Source organism: Coccinella septempunctata, chromosome 5, assembly GCF_907165205.1.
Source record: "Coccinella septempunctata chromosome 5, icCocSept1.1, whole genome shotgun sequence".
Classification (NCBI taxonomy): domain Eukaryota; kingdom Metazoa; phylum Arthropoda; class Insecta; order Coleoptera; family Coccinellidae; genus Coccinella; species Coccinella septempunctata.
This window is the reverse complement of record NC_058193.1, coordinates 37,831,450-37,851,265: the sequence shown is the minus strand read 5'-3', so window position 1 is coordinate 37,851,265 and position 19,816 is coordinate 37,831,450. Positions and strand designations below refer to the sequence as shown.

The following is a 19,816-nucleotide window of genomic DNA, read 5'->3' as shown; positions in this document are numbered from 1 at the left end:
AACATGTTCATAGGTATTTATAAATGCTTTTTTTTGTCTCTGTGATTGAGTTTCGCTTTTTCAAATATAGCGTGAACACCCTTATTCCCAGTCTGAAATGTGCAACTAAATCGGGAATGAAAGTCCAATAAAGAATCGAATTCTTTATTTCAAATAATATAATTTCAACAGTGTTAACAATTAGATAGATATATATATTTATATATTGAAAGATCCTTGTTCAAAATAATTTCTTTGAAATAGTATTTTTCTACTTTAGCATTAGAAAAATTGTAATGAATTGACATTCAAATTGAAATTTTTCCATGGAAACAGTTTACTGAACTCAATTTGAAACGTTTCATTTCAAAAACAACAATTATCAACAGATAGAAATAACATCCCAACAAAAAATAATAAATAAGACAAAGTAATCAACAAACCTAAGTAACTATGTGTAAAAGGAGCATCGTAATGCTTAATAAACTCAATATTCAAGTATTCTTATGCTGTAGAAAGAACAATATCACTTTAAATGAATCCTAAAAAAATTCATTTTCTATTCGAAATATTGGACAATGGGACCGTTCGTTTGAAATTCACACAGTGAGTGAAAAACCGAAATATAACTTTTCATTAAACTTTCCTGTTTTGTACTACTTATTATATTCAACGAATTTAGGTCTTCTAAGAACACCCTTGTCAAGTATCAGAGAATATCAACTTAAATGTATGAATATATAAAATATTGTATTTATTGAATTAGAAATATTAATCTTCTGTGCAGAAACTATAAGTGTAGCATTTCAGCCAAAAACAGCCCTTATCTTCAAATTTATTGTTTATATCTAGTAATTACATATAGTTTCGGATTAAGGTTCTAAAGCTCAACTACCCAGCACTTGTGTCAAGTCGGGACACGCTCTGTTTGTGTTATTCATCGTCAGTATCTCCATCACTGGAATAGTCTTGTACAGGAATCGGACGTGGAAAGGGTGCACCTGTTACCTGACTTGTTGAAAAAAAATTGGTTTCACTGTCGTGTGTGATCATCACCGAAATGAAAGAAAAACGATTGGAAAAACATGGAATAGGTATACAAAATGAATCGGATTGGATAAGGGTAAGACAAAATGGTAAAACAATAAATAATGTGATCGCTCTTACTCACGCTAATCTTCGGTAATGATTCAGCCATTCCTCGACCATTTGAGCTACCAGGAGCGGTCTTTTATGTAGAAGTTGTTGAGCTACCAATATCCCACCTTCGGATTCACATACGTCCATCCATTGACGTAATATAGCTTCTTCTCTACCCATCTAAAAAAAAAACAGAAGTTCGGCGATGATCTTAATCCGTGACAATAACACTCAATCAACTAACCTCCGACTCTGTCAAGAAATGAATGGGTAATATCTTTCTTTCCCGGTCCATCAAAGGCAGAAATATACTCTGTAACTGGTCACTTCCTAGATTAGTTTTAGGTAATCTAGATTCATTACGGCTATAAGGCTCCATCGGAACCAGAGCTGAGAAATGTCCTCTGGTGTAACCCAGAGCGATTGGTGTTCTCACGCAGAAACTCTGTTCGCATAACAGTGGCAAATATACCCCTAGAATGAGAGGGCCCCTCAGAATACAGATAACACTATACATAATCAATTGACATTGACCAACTATTACAAATCATGTAGTCGCTTCAAAAATTTTTGTCATCGAAGATAAGCCGCTTTTTTGTCTGTTTTTGATTTTCGGTTTTTTTTTTCAAGTTGAAATAAATTTTCTGAGAAAATGTTCTTCAATGAATATTGTTCAACCCACCGTGGTGCGGTAACTAACTTTTATATCGAAAAAAAAACTAACTGCTCATGTTCACTCGGTAATGCCCCGTTGAATGTTACGCCCATGTCGATGCCTAAGTTCACTTTCCTCCCCCAGAGAATCTTATTCAAACATGATGAATTAATTATACTCTGTGGATGTAATGTTGGCAGTAGGAGACGTCAGAACAGACGGATATTACGTTTTTTTCGAACATTTCCTTTGGGAAAAAGAAAAAAGCGCGTCTTATAAATCGTTGTACCGTTCTTCGAGACAATTTTGTCGCTTATTGATCGATTGAATGTTGATTGATGATGATTTCTCATTTTCGTACACCGCTTTTACGCCCTAAACATTCTGTGGTCCTCTTAATATTATTAATTTGTCACTGAATTTCTATGATGTTCAGTCTTGAAACGATAAGCTTTCAAAGTTGATACAATAAATTTCTAAATTCGTTGGATTAAGCCAGACAAAAATCCAAATATCTTCATTCAACGCATAGACTTGTGTAATAGGTCCATGGGTCAGTGTTATTCTCAATACCAACTTCGAAATGTTACCAAACACGCTATTACCAACATAATTTTGGTTTTCTACCTCGAATGTCAATAAATTCTGATGCGATTACAGGTTTGTTTATTTTCCAAGATTCAATTTCCGAAACTAACCTTCAAATCTGGAATATCCCAAAGCTTCTCCTCGAAAACTTTTGACATACTTGACACCGTACACTATGATAGGTCTCCTCAATACATGAGCTAACGCAAATACATGAAGCATTTCTAGACTCGTCCCCGGTGAATTTGCCAACTGGAGCATACTCTGCCAATCGTCCTCCCATTGCCCTTCTTCCAGGGAATACTGAAGGAAAGAGGCGTGATTCTCCTCGTACTCCCTCCAACGTGGGTAGAATCTAGAAATATTGGTGTTAGAGCAAACCAATATCCGTTTCTTCAACATGGAAAATGGGTCAATTTGTTGGAGGGCCTTATTTGATAACACGAAATACAGCTGTCAACCAATGTTGACCAGAGAAATAGAGATATGATGGGATCTTCCAAAAAAAGCAGTATAATCCTTCACTCTTCTCTCCTGGTACGCTATAGAATCGATTACCACAGAAAAAAATTCATCCTGAAACTATTCTGTCAAACATTTGACTTACATGTCACTACCCCGATCTAGGCTCTCTGCCAAAGTGCTCCTCAGCTGATTGTCCCTGTCGAAGACGCCCCAGGTAGCCTGCATCACAGAATCCAATAGACAATCGCCGGCAGATCTATTCCATAAGGCGTGTAAACGTGATCCCAAGCGAACAGTCAGCTCTAAGGACCAATTGATGACCGCAGGCTCGGATTCTAATTGAGCCTGAGCATCTTTATCGAGGAGCTCTTCGAATAGCTGCTCTTGGACAGATCCAGGAAGCTCATCCACTTCTGTAAATCATAAGGAATATGCGTTGATGAAAACCAAGGAATATCTATGGAACCTGTCAGTGATGACAGATGACAATGAATGAAAGTGCATAGAACTTGTATGTTACTTACCAGCAGGCAATGCAAAAGTGGGAAATTCCGTCACAAAACTGTATGGAAAACTGGCTTTTCCATGACGAATTGTCGCTGCAAAATGTCTTCTAATATCAGCAGCTATATCAGGTGCAATGTAGCTTGGGACATTCTTCCTTCCGGAGCCTGATCCTCTTATTTGCGTTAGAAGTACTGCCAACAAGTCATCCCTCTGAAACCTATAAAAGAAACAAAAGAATTGGCGAAAACATCACAAAACCGCAATTTTTCACTCACCTTATAGCTAAATGAACTAAAGTATGACCTACATCAAAAGCAGAGCTTCTATTGAGTATTGCAACTTCTGAGGCAGTTAACGTTCTTGCAGGATCGCCACCCGATGATAGATAGTGTTCTACAGGTACAGGATTCCCCTCAATGACACCGATACAAGCATTCAACCAATTCCAATCGGCATTTCTCCTCATAAGTCTCAATTTTCTTTCGGCTTCACAATTGTTCTCCTCTGAAAACAAAAACATTAGAATACAAAAAGGGATGGTAGGGATGAAATTTTATACCCATTATATTTGACGGTGTTCTGTACAAGTCTTCCTGATTACTGACATCAATATTTTGATTTGAAGGGGAGATCAAGCGGCTTGAAGATGGGGGTCTCTGTGAAGTTTGGGGTGTATATCCACACATAGAACATTTAGTCGCTCTTGGCCAATTTTCATATGTACATATCTGTAAAATAACAGAATCCTTCATTAAGATCAACGTTTCAGAACCAGAATATAAATGTAAACAAAAAATTTGTATATTCGTCAAAATCACTAACCATACAGGTCCATTTTCCTAATGTCATCCTTTTACTATTCTCCACATTTGTTAAACTTGCTGGTGGGCTATTGTTTCGTGGTTGCGACAAGCTTTGAGCCAGATCTGAATGTTGGGTGATTTTCAATGGCTGCAAATAATCATGTAAATTACTCGCAGATACAAAAGGAGATCCGCACTGGGTACAGATTTGATCCTTAATATGATTAAAGAAGGTACAAGTTTCACACTGCCATGTGTTTATATTCGGTTTGGTATCACATGATCCTGCTGCAGAGTTTGTTTTGTCATCATTATTATGCAGACTGTATATATCTTCACTGATAAAGGGTCTAGGTCCTCTACACATGGTACATTTGAGTGCTGACGGATAGTTTTCGTAAGTGCAATATTCACAAGACCATTTCTTTTCTTTTCCACTCATCTTCACTGAAAGAAATCATGTCATTTTTCGAAAAATCTTTTAATTCAGATCTGATTTCAGTTTTTCTGTCATATTTACAACAGTGCCAAAACTAGGTTAGCTTGAATAACTCAAAAGATTTTTGGCTTACCAACAAATAATTTAATACTGTTGTATGATTAATACATAAACCAATCTCTTGGAGTATATTTCCCTGATGTGAAATAAAGGATTTTGATTCAAATAGCAATATATGTCATGAATTTATCATGTTTTATTTATGAAAGTTGTATTGTAAACTTCCAATCAACTCATAGTGTGATTTCAGTACTCATACCTACAAGAAAGTTAGTGAACATTATGGTAATGAAACAGATAAAATGAATACAACGAAATAATGAACTTATACTAATGTAACGTGTTTGCCACTTATCATTCCTCCTCATAATAGGGTTAAAAAAAATAACTGTTCCACTGCCAATGTCAGTTCTAAATTTATTCACAAGCAAACTCCAAACGAAATGAGGAATAATACATGCTACACTTTCTACGACTTGAAGGTGATTTTCCAAATACGTAAAAAGTTATTAGTTTTTTTACCTTACCTTCAAGTATTCGAACGAAAAAAATTATGAAGGCACATTGAATGCTATGTATTTAGGAAAACAAATAATTTAGATACCATTAGTGTGGCAATCGATTCACAAGATGTCAAAATAACAATTTCACAAATAAAAATGCGTCAAACGCAAAATAAACGTTTTCACTCTCTGCAATCCCGATAATTCACAACTTTTCCTTCCGCCTTCCACTTCTTAACGCAACCCATCACTTAAATTATAACATGTCCATGGGACGGATTTTGATTAGTAATGATGCCACAGAGGAAAACCAAATTATACCGAAGAAAATTCGAAATGGGGAAAATAGATCTCGTGCATCTGGTTCAGGAGAATTCACCTACCGTCAGGCTGCACAGTGCACATAGAGGAAACTCTTCTTTCCCAGTCAGGAAAAGTGGGAAAATTTTGCGTGGGTAGGCTATACAACATACAGCAATGGGTTTCGGAATTTATCTACAGTGGAAATCCATGAGGGGCATTCAATGAACTATTTATTTTCTCTATGATCATTCATCATCGCTACAGATTGTAGAAAATTACTTGAAGAATATTTTGTTCCTTGGTGCAAATAAAGTTTGGTTTGAGTTTGACTATGGTGATTGGAAGTGAAGTGTTATTCTGGACTGGATCCAGTTTGAGTTTTTGATGAAGTAAGTACCCACCGCAAGATTGACAAAATTTTCCTAAATTGCATTGTAATCTTTATCGGAGACTGAATAATTTCGATAAAATGATCGTTTGGTGATACTGCGTTCTAGGTAAAAAAAAATACAAACCAGATTTATTGTCAATAAAACAGTTGATAGTTGGAAAAATGAAACAAAGATGTCGATATTCGGAAATAATATTATAAAAGTATATGAATATACAGTAGATATATAAAAATGGATTACCTAATTACTCTAGTTATCAAAGCACAGTCACATTAGTAAGTCTTTTATTGAGTCATAAAAAATTTTCCCCGAAAGTACCGAAAAGGAACCATATTACAACAAGCCATCCTCATCGTTGTCGTCCACCTCCATCACCCCTCCGTCATCATGTTCAGGCAAGGTCGGGTTCACGTTCGCGTTCAATTGCTGCAGTATGTTCAGCTGCTGCATGTTAGCGTTCACCGCAGCCACGATGTTCTCCTGTTGGTTCACGTTGTTAGCATTGTTAGCCACCCCGGCCATCTGCCTTTGGTTCTCGATAGCTATGAGCTTTTGACGTTTCTCCTCCATCAGCCTGTCTCTGTGCTTATGGATGTAGTCGTTTACGTTTGGTAGTCCGTCGATCACGCAAGCCGAAAGAGCCGATCTATATATGTTCATATCGGTGGCTTCATACCATTCGTTCGTCTTCTCGTCATAGCATTCGACGTGGTAGATGGTAGTGACACCATTGAAGCCGCCTATGGCGAAAATCATATCGTCTATCACTTCGATCGCGAAGTTACTCCTAGGGTTGTACATGTCGGGGATCTGCGACCAGCTGTTGGCTTGTGGGTTGTATTTCTCACAGCTGCACATCCTGGATATCCCGTTGAAGCCTCCGATGACGTAGACGTGGCCGTGGTAGGCTATGCAGGAGACCCCCGATCTTCTGGAACGCATCGGGTTGATGAGGGTCCATTGGTTGGTTTCCGGATCGTAGACTTCCGCCGAATGCATGCATTCTTGCCCGTTGAATCCACCTGTGATGTATATCTTATCTGGAACAGAACGCGAGATGACTATATCTGGTGATTCCGGGCTTCTAGAGCGTGGTCTTCTGGGATATGCACGTAAAATTTGCTTTTTGGAACTCGAGCTACTTGTACTGGGTAAATTATTGTGGATAGAAGCCCACATCAGGTGCACTGGTTGTACACAGTCGTGTTGAAGCCAATGGAGGCCTTGGGCTAAGGCTTTTTGGTGTAGTGGCCCAAGACAATTCATAGGCAAGCTTCACTGACTGTCACATGACAGATCTATCCTGACAGCGTCTGTGGAATTAAGGTTAGGCCTAATAGGGTACTCTAACGATTTGTCAAAATCAGCTGACCGTCCGTTGCCGTGGGGCACCCAAAGCTTTTTATTATCACTATAAAGAGGCATTTCTGAGAAAGTTATAATTTTATCACTCTAATCTAACGTCGGAAAGAACATTTTTTCCAAAAACATGGACAAAACACAATACTCGACCAAAACAGCATGCGAATCAATGGAGGGAAAAGCTTGTGTGCCCCACGACAACGAACGCTTAGCTGATTTTGACAAATCGTTAGAGTTCCCTATTCATCTGGTTATGCACATCAGGATAGAGTTGCTCCTCTATAATAATAATAATGCTGTCAATTATTATGTGCAACGGCCTCAGAACAGTCAGAACCTCAGATTGTATCTCATAGGCACAATACTGTGATCTTAAGGCTGTATTTTACCTCCATTAGGCCACAGACTTAGTCTTGGCCTTTACTAGTTAGTTAGTTTCAAACTGTTTTTTGTGTTTTTCATTTGGTTTTATAACTTATTATATATATTTTTATAGGCATGATTTAAACTCTTTTCCCAAGCAAGGTACCAGTGTCGAATTGACGTAATTACTGATCGTAATCGCAATAAAAGTTAATTACCATTCAGCGTACACGCGCTCGCATCGGACCTCTGCATATTCATCGGCGCGATCAGCGACCACTGGTTGGTCGTGTGGTCGTATTTTTCGGATGTGTTCTGTCGGTGATGTCCATCGTAGCCACCCATGGCGTAAATTTTGCTCCTCAAGACGGCCGTGCTCACGTAACAACGTCGTACGTGCATCGGCGCTATTTCCTTCCACACTTTGTTCACCGCGTCGAAACACCTGAAAGCATTCCTTCTTTAATTTATTGCATGCGTCGCACAATTCTTCGCGGCTTTGGGGAATAGAAGGGTTTCGTTGGTATTCTTCGGACTTGGCATCGAAAAGATTTTTTATGGTCCTTCCATGATGTATATCCAGTCATCCACTTCTTGGATGGAGCGAGATGGACCAGAACCGAAGGATTTGTCCACGGCCAACCACCATTTAAGGCAAAACTAGTTTATCCTTAGTTCGTCAGGATATACTTGTTTGACCCAGGACAAAATGGTTTGGTCTGAAATCGGTTTTGGCCGATAACACTGCAGGCCGAACTATTTTGCCTTCTAGGCCAACCTACTTCCTCACTAGATAAACTAAGTTCGGCCTAGGACAAACTAGTTTGGTCTGAAATCAGGTTTGGCCGGTAACACTTTAGACCAAAGTATTTTATCGTCCTATAATAGGCCAAAACTGTTAATCCTGGCCCACTTAAGATGCACCAGTTCATCCTAGGACAATTTTATTTGGCCTGACATTGGGTTTGGCCGGTAACACTTCAGACCAACTATTTGGTCCCATAATAGGCCAAACTAGTTAATCCTGACCCACTTGGGATGAACCAGTTCGGCTTGGGACAATCTAATATGGTCTGAAATTGGGTTTAGCCGCTAACACTTCAGGCCAAATTAGTTTATACTGTCCTAGTTAGGCCTAGGAACACTATTTTGGCCTGAAATTTGGTTTGGCCAGTAACCTAGGCACTGGCATATTTTTTCATGTGTGACCACGGTTAACGGATATGAAGGGTAGAAGATGATACTAGCAAATGTGTTTTCCATAAGCTACCTCATCTTTATGCCATTCAACTTTAGAATGTCCTATCTTGTGATTGTCATACCTCATACCTACATATTAGTTACCTGCAAGAATTGAAGTAGTCCATTCCATCGAAACCGCCTATGACGTAAATGTTGTAACCGACCACAGCGGTACCGTGGTACGCCCTAGGACCAGTTGGATCGACCTCCTCCACGCGCACCCATCTGTCAGCTCTTGTGTCGTAAGTCTCGATGAAATTCGTGGGAGAACCCCCGCTCCATCCTCCAATCGCGAATAGTATCTCGTGTGGAATCCTCGGTCTGGCTATCTCTGGAGTTATCACTTCACCATCTCTAAGAAGAAGAGGACAATTCAGAATGGTGCAATATAACTTATTCCCAAGCCCCCTTAAACATATGCTTAGGACAAACAATCTCCAAAGTGGTACAAATTGAAGGCTAGGCTAGGGGAAAGAAACCTTTGGGCAGAGATTCTTAAAAGAGCCTTGCAGAATGGCTCTCATTCATTCTAATGCCCAGCTCGGTCTTCAGGATATCATCTAAGGCACTGACAAATCTAACGATGTCATTGGGAGCGTCTATTAGTTATACCATGGAGGTGACATACGTCTCTGCGATGGTAGATGATGTGGGTAGAAACTTACCGAGAAGTTATCATCTCCAAATCGTACAAAAACTTCAACGTCTCAATTATCATTGGCCGGCTCTCCTCGCAGGACGTAACGAACGGGTGATCCTTCACCCTTTCCAGGAAAAACTGGGTGTCGAGCAGTCCCAGTCTGATGCACTTCATGAGATCGACTATGTGGACCTTCCTGTTGTCCGACTCGTGGTTGATCCATTTGAGTATCGTCTCCCAGACCGTCTCCTCGCTCTTGACGTTCAAATAGTCCGCATTTATGATCTCCTGGAAGTCCTTGAGCGGCAGTTCCAGCAGCTCGTCGCTCTGGACGGCCAGTTGCGGGAAGTTCTTCATTATGAATTTCCAGGCCTTGTTTGCAAGTTCTCGACAAAAGTGATTTCTGGCGAAGAGCATGATCCCGATGCAATTTCTCGGTTTCAGTATGCTCTCCAGGTAGTCGCAGCAGATGTCCAAGACTCCCAGGATGCTGAGGTAGTCGGCGGTCATGAGGACGTCGTAGACGTTCTGGTCGTTGATGTCCAGTTTCCGTAAGTAGATGTACTCCAGTAGGGTCTGCATCATCTCCTTTGAAACTCCGGGCAGATGTACCCTACTCTTGTATTCGTTGTGCAGGGGAGTGGTAAAAAGGGCCCTGTAATCAATCGTTTGGGAATAACAACACGTGAAGCTAATCAAAAGAGCATCAACAACATCAACAAAGGGAGAAATTTCTCTATTCACTGTTCAACCATGTGGAATCGCTAATGAGTTACACTGCACACAAAAAAACCCAAGAACTTTCAAAGGATATGGCTAATTCTTCAGCTTTTTCTATAAACTAGACCACAGAGCACGTACTCACCGAGCTTCAGCTTTGTAAAGCTTAAAATTATATTGTGGATGCAAGGATTTTGAATTGATATTGATGTTAGATCTTGGATTTCTATTATGTTGAATAAAATCTGACATTGCACTATTTCTCTTCAGTATCTCCTCCCTAAAATGCCGTACCTGAAATACGAACTGCAAGCGCAAAAAACAGCTCTATGAACAGGAATTTCCGTGCCATCGTCCAGTACAATGGTAGCATCGCAAAGCTGGTGTTTCTCCCAGAATTCGAAGAGGGCTTGCATAGCCTGTATACTCATACACCTTCCATTGCCGACATTGAGGGCCCTGCCTCCACTATCAGGCTCGCCCATTTCATTGTTTTGCGCCAGATTGTTGAGATAAACTTGCAAAATTAAGGATTTAGTACACGAATAATTTAGGTATATTGGATGAAGTTTCAAAGTATGATGATGAAAAGTCAAAATTGATAGATCATAGATGAATTAATAAGTCTGTACTCAGATCGTTATGTTTGATGAAATGTGTACTTTTATTACTTTGAGTCAGGTACTTGGCAGCGTTAAGGATCTTCATCATCAATATCTACAATGTTGCGATGTCATCACTGAAATTTAACGTTAAACTTCGACAATAGATATTTATCACTTGGATATATGAAGTACGTTTTTTGTTTTGTCAAAGGCAACGCTCTCTACTTCAAAATTGATGTCAGGTTGACAATGCTTGTCAGTATTCTTGGCTTAAAATTCGAATCCCAGAAGAAGCAATCTGCAAAGAGGCAGAACTTGTTTCTTAGGGATACAAAGAAGAAGACAATCTAAAGGCAAATGTAGGAGTTATTCATTTTGGAAAGCAAAATACTTAATTGACCTTAAAATAAGATTAGCCAGTTTTTCATCAGCATCAAGATTGATCACCTTCAGGTGTAGTAGCCTAGCCTTGATTTTCCTCATGACGAAGATGTTTCAAAGTAGGTGGATGTTGAATTAGATAATCTCCAACCCAAAATATCTCATACCAACACTGAAAGCACTCCCAAGATACCTATTCTTGCGTATTCGGATATCATCTTGATGGAAAAGCAGATTACATCTAATGCCCACATGTTTCCTGGGTAGCAGTGTTGTCTCTTATGAGCAAAAGAAGCTGCTTTCATTGATCTTCGACTCTCTAACTCCACTGAAGGGCTTCATTTTGGGACGTAGGTTGATTAGAAGTTGACTTCCAGAATCACACCTTGCAACATACAAATATTGAAGCCATACATCTTTTAGATGTTTAGACAAACGGCAAGTTTTTGTTTCCTATGATGGTCAGTAATTGGGTAATGGGTGCAAGGTTGTAAGAAAGAGAAGTCTTTGATTTCAAATTGGTTTATTGAAAACTGTCGACTTACGATAAATAAATAATCAACTATATTAAGACCTAAACAGACTAGTATAAATAGTCAAATAATCTCTGGTTTTTGCATCGAGTTCAACATCATATTATCCACGAAATATTGGCTCTTCTTGACGCCTTGCGGTAACGTTATAGAATCGAAGAACCTCATGGTCCAGGTTACAACCGTGAAGATAGCAGCGTTAGTTGGGAAAGCCCTGATGAGGGTGGGAGAGAGTCCACGGGTCAGAACGCCGTACCCTTCTGAAGAAACGCTCTTCTTGAGGCAATCGAGGGCGTTCAGATATTTGGGCGTCGAGTTAAAACCGTCCAGTTGGATCCTGGTCTTGATGACATCCACTGGATAGGTCACTATCCAGGCAGCCATGCCGGCTGTACCACCCGCGAATATCATCATGGCAGTGCTGACGTTCGTCTTGTGGGATCTCGTGAGGTACTCGTAGGTGACGAAATAGGCTGCGAAGGACGGTACTTCCCTGGCTATGGTCATATTGAGGCCTCTGTACAACCCCCTTATACCGTCAGCCTCGTAAATGCCTTTGATGCATTTGGTGAGGCTGAGGTTGGGTTCAGACACTTGCAGCCTCGTTTTCGCCAGCTCCATGGGGCTACAGACGAAGCTCTGGAGGAATCCTGCTGCGCCTCCAGCGACGAAATGCGAGAATAAAGAGTCCTGGTCTTTGAATTTCTTGCGTGTTCCACCCTGGACCCCAAAAACGATAGCGTTGATGGCCGCAACTCCCAGCAAGGGGCTCGAGATTCCTTTATATATCCCTTTGAGGCCTTCTTTGACCACCAGTGTTCGAACCAAGTGCAAAGATCCCCTGTACTTGGGATTTTTGGCATTGTCGTTTTGCAGATGCACTTTTAGAGTGTCTAGAGGGTGGCCAACCACCAAGCCAGCGCAACCTGGAACAGATAAATGCAAATAGAAACTTCAACTTTTTGTTGAGTGTATTAGTGAAAGGTAATTTCGTTTTCTCGTGAATCTCGAGAAAGACAAGGTGTCTTAGAGTATACTTCGATCATAAATCGACGTTTCGGCCGGGATTTCAGGCATTCTTCAGGATTCTGTATTAGATTTAATAAGTTTGACTTGACGGGGTCAGATATAGAGGTATGTGGTAAGGAATGACGAAATTGTTATCATATTTTCGAAATTTTTTCTCATTGTTGACGTCAATAACAGTTTATTTGTGTTGTTATGCTGAATATCGATAAGAAATTTTATTAATAATCAGCAAACCGACCTAGGTAACAATTATCAACTAGCGTTTTCGCAATATTTATCTACCATTTCATAAGGGTCATAATATTTGTTGATATTGGTAAGTGTAGATGAAAGTTTTTTTTGGAAAACTGTATCTACTAAAAAAACATAAATGCGGCCAGAAATTATTATAAGACACTGTTTGAGAAAAAAGAACGGATACACGAAGTAAATAACAAAAATGGGAATTCGAAGATGACTTATTATTATTTCACTCACCTCCTACACATCCTGCTATGAATTCAAGAGACATCCCCTGGGCTTTCAATGTGGTATGTATCTACGAAAATAGGCGATTCTGAGGGATTCTTATTGAGTAGGTATTTTTCTGCGAGGAGATCCAAATTGTTCGTATTTCTTCTCAGTTCGTGTGACATTGACTCCATGTACTTCAGGAAAGCTCAATTTATCTGGAAAACGGAACAAAAATGTGAATAGGGAAAATATGAAATAAAATTTTCTATAGGTGCCTGCTAAATTTCACTTCAGAGTTTCGGCTTATTATCTATCCACAGATACATGCAACAAAAAGTCTGATGAAATCGATGATTATACTGTAATTACATGAATTCGTTATTATTGCATCAGTATTTTCCAGTTGCTGATAATTTTTCGAGCGTGGATGCTTTAAAAAAATTAGGATCGGCACATTTAACATATAGTTATCTATGTACTTCTTCAACTAATAACAAATCTTGGGAATTTTCCGTAGGAATTGAACAACAAACAATTTGAGCAATCATATTCTTACAAACCATAAATAGTTTTGGATTTTTTATGAAAGAAGAAGGAGTTTGTGATGAGATAAAAAGAGGATTCGGAAAAATGTGAAATATTTTTCAGAAAATCTGAAAAGATCAATCATTTTTTATAATTGGTTTAGGTTAGGTCGCTACTCAACTATTGAAGTTCACAGGTGGTCAGAAAATGGATATTGAATACTGATATCGAACTACTCTAAACCCAAGCTTGGGTCCAAGAGTTACCTAGCCTAGAGTGCAGATATTTTTTTTTAACAAAAGATGTATGAATAATTCAATATTAGTACTGATATATTCAAACATGAATGGAGCATTTTCTCACCTTAAAGGAAAATGCTACAACAAAATAACATGAGACCGTAATCACTCATAATAACAAAAAAACGAAATAGGGTCACTTTGATCGAGACTGAACGTAACATAAGATCCGCAAAGATACTGAGGAATCAAATTAAAATAAAGCATTTAAATCCGGTGGTATCTATCAATTTGACCTGGTTGACTTATTTCATTACACCAATATTTGTACATAGTCACGGATCATTATTGTAACGCATCGGTTTATTTTGGGAATATTCCTTTCATTGAAAGAATACACGCAGGGTCAGAGGTCAAGTTCGAGAAAGAGGTCAATATTTCTCTTGAATATTATATAGAGCGATCAGTTAATTTCTGAATTATACGACTGAGATTTTTCCTAATTTTCATTTATATTACTAAAAATAAGCTCAAAAGATAATCGATTTGTGGGAACTGAAAACTATACAGGGCGATCCATATCAGTACTCAGAAATTTCCTTGAAACTTCGTTCCATAATATATCCTACGAATGAAGATGTTTTCTCAAAGTCGCTTCATAATTGATATATCTCGAGCAATAAACAACATATGGCTTTTAATAGCAATTAATTTAATATTCTCAAGAAATGCATTTTTTCCGACCTTTATCTTTATCAACCGCCTTGTCTATTTCCTATTATTTGCATACCGCAATTCAAGGACGTTTTGATTGGAATAAAGAAACATGGGAACGTATAGGAAGAAGTTCTTTTCCGTTCAAAGTTCCATGCATCGGAAAGTGATTAATGAAGGAGAAAAATTCCACAAAGAACAAAATAGTTGATTCTGTAAAAACTCATTGAAGATCATCACTCATCAATTTTCTTCCTTGACAGTAAATACTAGTAAAAAGCGGCAAATTTTTTCTTTCTACTTCTTCAATATGGTCATCGCTTTTCGCTATGTAGAAAATTTGGCAATGACTTAATTTTGAAATATATGGTTTTATGTAGAGATTGCCATGAAAAATTGTCTCCTGGTGTCATCTGGGAACAAAAATTGATTCTTCTAGATTCTAGACTCAGGAATCTAGAGTATTATGTAACTGATAAAGAACCAAGAACGATGATAAGGATATTATTTGCGAATGCAAATTGACTGAGAGTTTTCACTCGATAATTTAAGTCATTTGGAATGATACAATGGAAAGTATTGTTATTTTATTCTTGGAAAAATATAATATATCTATAGAGAGGTAGGTGTTAAATAACAGTATTGAAGATTATGAACTGAGAATGAACGGTGTCTACTGTAAAATATGGATAAACTGGATGATATCAAATATCCCAATATTTTTTGAATAGGAAATACATTTGTATATTTAATCTTTCTTGATATTTCATGTAAGTAATAATTCACCAATGCAACTGTAAAGTGAAGACGATGATGATAGTCGATATACCGGATATAAACGAATAGTTGTGAAAAAAATGAAGCAGTGATTCCTTGTAAGAAAATATTGTTTTTTTTAAGCAGACCCTGCTCACATTAGGCTCCAAAAATGGATATTTCTTGACTTCATCAGGTTTTTGTTCAGTTCATTCTTTTTGATTCAAGAATTTGTGAATTTCTGAATATTTACGCAATTCAAAATATTTTTAAGGTAAATTCAGAATTAAGTTTTTGTAGAGAAACATTGAATGGTTTAAATATTACCAGCAGTATTATTTGTCATATCTGTAAAAATTTCGCATACTTTGAGGTGAACGAAATAAAGGTAATGGGATATATTTTTCAGCTTATAAAAATGTATACGTACATAGAGAGTTATCCTCTACATTCTACTCTCTCAATGAAAAACTTTATGGGCACAATTTTACGTCCTACATCCACCCACTACGGTCATTTCTGTAAAGACCACCAGCAACCAGACCTTTCTCCTATCTATATTTGTTTCTCTCATGAGTAACAAATATCGTTTCTTTCGCAAGATGAGTTATTTTTATCTTATATTATTTGATTATAAATGGAAAATTTCTAGTCGAATCAGGGCTAATTGAATAAACATTGTCCGAGATAACCCTTTACGAAATTCTAAACTATCCAAAAAAAATTTAGCCACCTATTTTTTGTGTGCTCTGTTTTTTTTATCTAGATTTTGGTAACTTTACGTGAAATAACGAATTTTCTGAACAACTTCGACCTCTACATATCCGAGTTATATATACCCTTATTATTCGGTAGAGAAGCAAATATGGGTCCAACCCCAAAAATTCAATATTTTCGAATGCGATTTAATACTTTGGTAAGGAAGTCTAAGCAATGCTGATTGAAAAATCAGTAGATAGGACATTTTAACATTCCATTTACACCCAAATAGTGAACACAACCACAAATATTTTGCCAGGAAGTATTTGAAACTTCCCGCCTTCGTCCGAATCGATATGCACCGTGTAGGCGTCGCGACGCCTCGTACACTCTACCCGATCAGCTGTTTTCTAAATCGAGACACTCAAACAATTGAACCAATTGCACCGAGTTAACCCAAAGTAATTCGAGTTGCGATCGTGATGGTGTAGTTTCAATTAATAATCGATCTAGTCGCATTTGTGACTTGTGGTTTCTTAACCTCATTGTGGAAGGATGGATTCGTTCCTCCAGGTTAACAGTGGTAACAATCTGTTGGGATCGCCGACCAGTGCTTGTATTCCAGACGATGTTTCTTCTATTTGTCCTTTGATAACGCCGTCACCTCCGACAAACGCTTTGGTGAATCCTTTACCTGAATCTCAGGATGCTGATGAGTACAACATCAGCAATGAGCTGGTGTGTAAGCTCCAGCAAATTAAAAGTAAGTATTCATAGTATTTTAATATGTTTAACACTAATGGCAGAATATGATTCCCCAACTGAAGAATGTTATATGCTTGAAATCTAATAAAATATGTAGGTATATTCAAATATATATAGTTAGTCGCTTTAATTCCCAAATGGATAAAATTTTCAGTATTGCAGTACATACATACCATAAGGAAAAGAGTATGTTTGCGTATTACACATACACAAAATATGGTCCTCATGGCTCTTGATAATAAAATGGCTTAATCAAAAAAAGAAACTCATTTACTGTAGGTGTATCAATTTTTGTGTGGTATCTCGATAATGGGCTTTTCCAACTCATTTGATGTGCATTTTTGAACAGTTTTATTCCACAGTGAAGGTAGTTCTGAACTAGGACTCTCATCAATTTTATGCTTTGAATCACAAAAACGATGAAAAAGTTAATTTTTCATTCATTCAAGCAGGTGTGATATCGTCAAATCAGTGTTCGATATTGAATTTTAAATCTCTAGAACTACATCAGCAATCTTGGACTTAACTATAATCTAGTTCTTGATGATAAATTTGTGTTGATATTTTGAAGAAAAGAGTTTGGGAATGATAATCCAAAATGTGTAAAATCTCCAGGGTTCTTATTATTTTGTTCCATTTCTTATTCCAGGTGGGAATAAGGAAGATGATTCGACATCCTCAAATTCCTCGAATTTGGCTGAGCCAGCCTGTGTGCAATTGCTCAATCATAAGAACAACTCCAGCAGTTTCCCCTTCATCATCAACGACGACGAGAATATAACTCAGGTGGGAAATCTCCCTGTATAAATTTGCAGTATTCATCTATACATTTTTTTTCAGGAATCCAATGGAAAATCCCAACCCTTGCAACTCACCTTCAGGAATCCACCAGACAACTATTTCTTCATGTCCTGGAATTGGCCCCTCATCCGTAAGATCTCCCTGTGGACCTTCCTAGCAGGTTTGGCCGCCATGGTAGCCTTGGTGGTGGCCATGATATACTCACTACCCAAAGTTTGCAACCCCCAGGTGGAATGGTACCAAGGCAGGGTATTCTACGAGGTATTTCCCGCCAGTTTCTACGACACCAATAACGGAATGACCGGCGATTTCAGGGGTATATCCAAGAACGCGGATTACATAGTGGCTCTAGGAGTCAGCGTTGTGAGGCTCAATTCCATTTTCGACACGCCCAGATATCCGGAAGATTACAAAAATGTGACCAGCCTCGTCAACATCGCCAAACCACTGGGGAACACTAACGATTTCGAGAGCATGGTCAACCATTTGAAATCGAAGAATTTGAGCGTAGTTCTCGATCTGCCAGTGTACCCACTGGTGAAAGAGTTGGCCTTCGATAAGAGAAATTTGGTGAGGAACCAAAGCTCGGAAGAATCCCAGATTGATCATCTAAGAGCCTCCAACCAGGGGGATCCGATAGAAGAGGCTCTCCTCCACTGGTCCAGATTGGGAGTTAGAGGTTTCTACTTGAAAGCCTTGGAGAATCTGGCCGACGAGCCAAATCTAGGATTTTACCTGAGAAAATGGAGGAGGTTGATTGGTTTCGATAGAATCCTCATCGTGAGCGAAGCCGTTTTGAGGAAAGCCCCATCGGAAGAAGTTAGAGATCTGGTGATGAACAACGTGAATTTAATAGATATAAAACTGGAGGTGGAGAAGGGCGCCAATGAAATCACCAAGAGAATCTACAACGTCGAGAACAGTACGTTGTTTACCAAAGCTGGAAACCCATGGATTCATTGGAGTGTAGGAGACGAAGACACCAAGCGTTTGGCGAATAGACTGCCACACGGCAACTCAACTCTAGGAGCCCTCCTGCTGAACCTGATGCTACCAGGGACTCCGTCCATATTCTACGGCGACGAAATAAGTCTACGCCAAATCTACGATCCACACGGTGATAGGGAGGATCTTAAACACGTCCACCAACTCACCCCCATGGCTTGGCCCAACCTGAAGCAGAGATCTTTTGCTTGGCTCCACGGGGAAAAGACCAGAGTCGATTTCGAGCAAGGGGGTCTTATATCCAAGATGGCGTCGTTGAGGAGCGGCTCGCCATCGATTTACATGAACTCTGTGTACAAGAACGAGGTGAATAAGGCCAACGCTGAAGTCAAGTACAGCAAGCAGGATCTGTTGGTTATACAGAGATGGTACCCGAGAAGGAAGTCCTACGTTATCGTTAGCAACCTTGGGAAGCATAAGATTGAAGCCGATTTGTCAACTTTGTTGTACAGGGGGGAGGTTATAGTGGGTCCTAGGCCCGATTCTTTGCCTGGCACGATTTCCTTCAAGGAAATCGTTTTGTGGCCTGGAGAATCTGTTGTGATAGAACTGGAGTAGGTAGATGAGTGATATTGAAATTTGAGGTTGTGGAGACTTAATATAATGATTTTCTTTACGACTTTCTTGTTATTTTCATATGAAATGAAATGTACCTAGTTTCCACGATGTCCAGGAAGCAAAAGAACTCTCTGACTGGAAATTATGAAATGATAGGGGAAGGTTTATTTATTTTTCTTGGTTGGAAATAAACTTAAAGTATTCTTTTTACCTTTTATTATCATTATGTAAGGGTCAGAACCTAATTATTATGGCCACACTCGCTAGAGAGGGAGCACAAACGCCATGTACTGGTCGAAAACTTTTCTGTGGTACAGGAAAATACAACTTAAGAAAGAGTTTCTGGAAAAGGAAGACACCAAAAGAGGAACACTCTGGAGGAATCTGGAGGATCATGTCAAAAAGTTCCTTCAGGATTCTGAAACTGTAATATCCAAGAAGTATTTGGATCTCATTGGAGTAATGAGGAGTTAGCCTCTTCGAAGCCCTCTCAGATACTTAACTCTGGAGCTGGAGGGCGAGCTATAGATGGCGCAGATGTGAAAAGAGCTCTGATAGGTGGCACAATAAATCTTGTATTCGTAGTGGAATG

The 19,816-nt window shown here is 38.8% G+C and overlaps 5 protein-coding genes across 11 annotated transcripts in view; 2 read left to right on the top strand and 3 right to left on the bottom strand.

Annotated features, from left to right (window-relative positions):
• Positions 1-130: 130 nt before the first annotated feature.
• LOC123313296 (ubiquitin thioesterase trabid) lies at positions 131-5,505 on the bottom strand. 6 transcript variants are annotated; one of them, XM_044898117.1, is made up of 11 exons: positions 5,164-5,505; positions 4,710-4,895; positions 4,157-4,584; positions 3,894-4,062; positions 3,610-3,838; positions 3,352-3,551; positions 2,970-3,240; positions 2,473-2,717; positions 1,364-1,593; positions 1,147-1,299; positions 131-991 (listed from the first exon to the last, which is right to left on the bottom strand). In XM_044898117.1, the coding sequence occupies exons 3-10, from the start codon at positions 4,577-4,579 to the stop codon at positions 1,147-1,149; spliced, it is 1,920 nt and encodes a 639-aa protein (XP_044754052.1). In that variant the 5' UTR covers positions 4,580-4,584; positions 4,710-4,895; positions 5,164-5,505; the 3' UTR covers positions 131-991. The 6 variants fall into 6 exon arrangements, with proteins under 6 accessions (XP_044754052.1, XP_044754054.1, XP_044754048.1 ...); XM_044898119.1 differs by having other exon boundaries at positions 131-987; XM_044898113.1 differs by having other exon boundaries at positions 1,151-1,299.
• Positions 5,506-5,556: 51 nt separating this feature from the next.
• The window catches only part of LOC123313298 (tetratricopeptide repeat protein 8), a 43,885-nt gene continuing 29,625 nt past the window's right edge, over positions 5,557-19,816 (top strand). The window contains exon 1 of the mRNA XM_044898122.1: positions 5,557-5,831. The gene's annotated coding sequence lies outside the window, so the exon portion shown is untranslated. The remainder of the gene's footprint in view (positions 5,832-19,816) is intronic.
• LOC123313295 (kelch-like protein 10) lies at positions 5,946-10,984 on the bottom strand. The gene is made up of 6 exons (XM_044898112.1): positions 10,833-10,984; positions 10,456-10,678; positions 9,467-10,096; positions 8,904-9,155; positions 7,778-8,004; positions 5,946-6,874 (listed from the first exon to the last, which is right to left on the bottom strand). Exons 1-6 carry the CDS (start codon positions 10,870-10,872, stop codon positions 6,168-6,170), a joined length of 2,079 nt encoding a protein of 692 aa, XP_044754047.1. The 5' UTR covers positions 10,873-10,984; the 3' UTR covers positions 5,946-6,167.
• LOC123313299 (mitochondrial basic amino acids transporter-like) lies at positions 11,654-15,984 on the bottom strand. Of its 2 annotated transcripts, none has more exons than XM_044898124.1 (3): positions 15,827-15,984; positions 13,187-13,377; positions 11,654-12,606 (listed from the first exon to the last, which is right to left on the bottom strand). In XM_044898124.1, exons 2-3 carry the CDS (start codon positions 13,218-13,220, stop codon positions 11,744-11,746), a joined length of 897 nt encoding a protein of 298 aa, XP_044754059.1. In that variant the 5' UTR covers positions 13,221-13,377; positions 15,827-15,984; the 3' UTR covers positions 11,654-11,743. The 2 variants fall into 2 exon arrangements, with proteins under 2 accessions (XP_044754059.1, XP_044754060.1); XM_044898125.1 differs by lacking the exon at positions 15,827-15,984 and adding an exon at positions 14,051-14,209.
• Positions 16,464-19,434, top strand: LOC123313297 (maltase 1-like). Its single transcript, XM_044898120.1, has 3 exons — positions 16,464-16,858; positions 17,510-17,646; positions 17,701-19,434. Exons 1-3 carry the CDS (start codon positions 16,651-16,653, stop codon positions 19,222-19,224), a joined length of 1,869 nt encoding a protein of 622 aa, XP_044754055.1. The 5' UTR covers positions 16,464-16,650; the 3' UTR covers positions 19,225-19,434.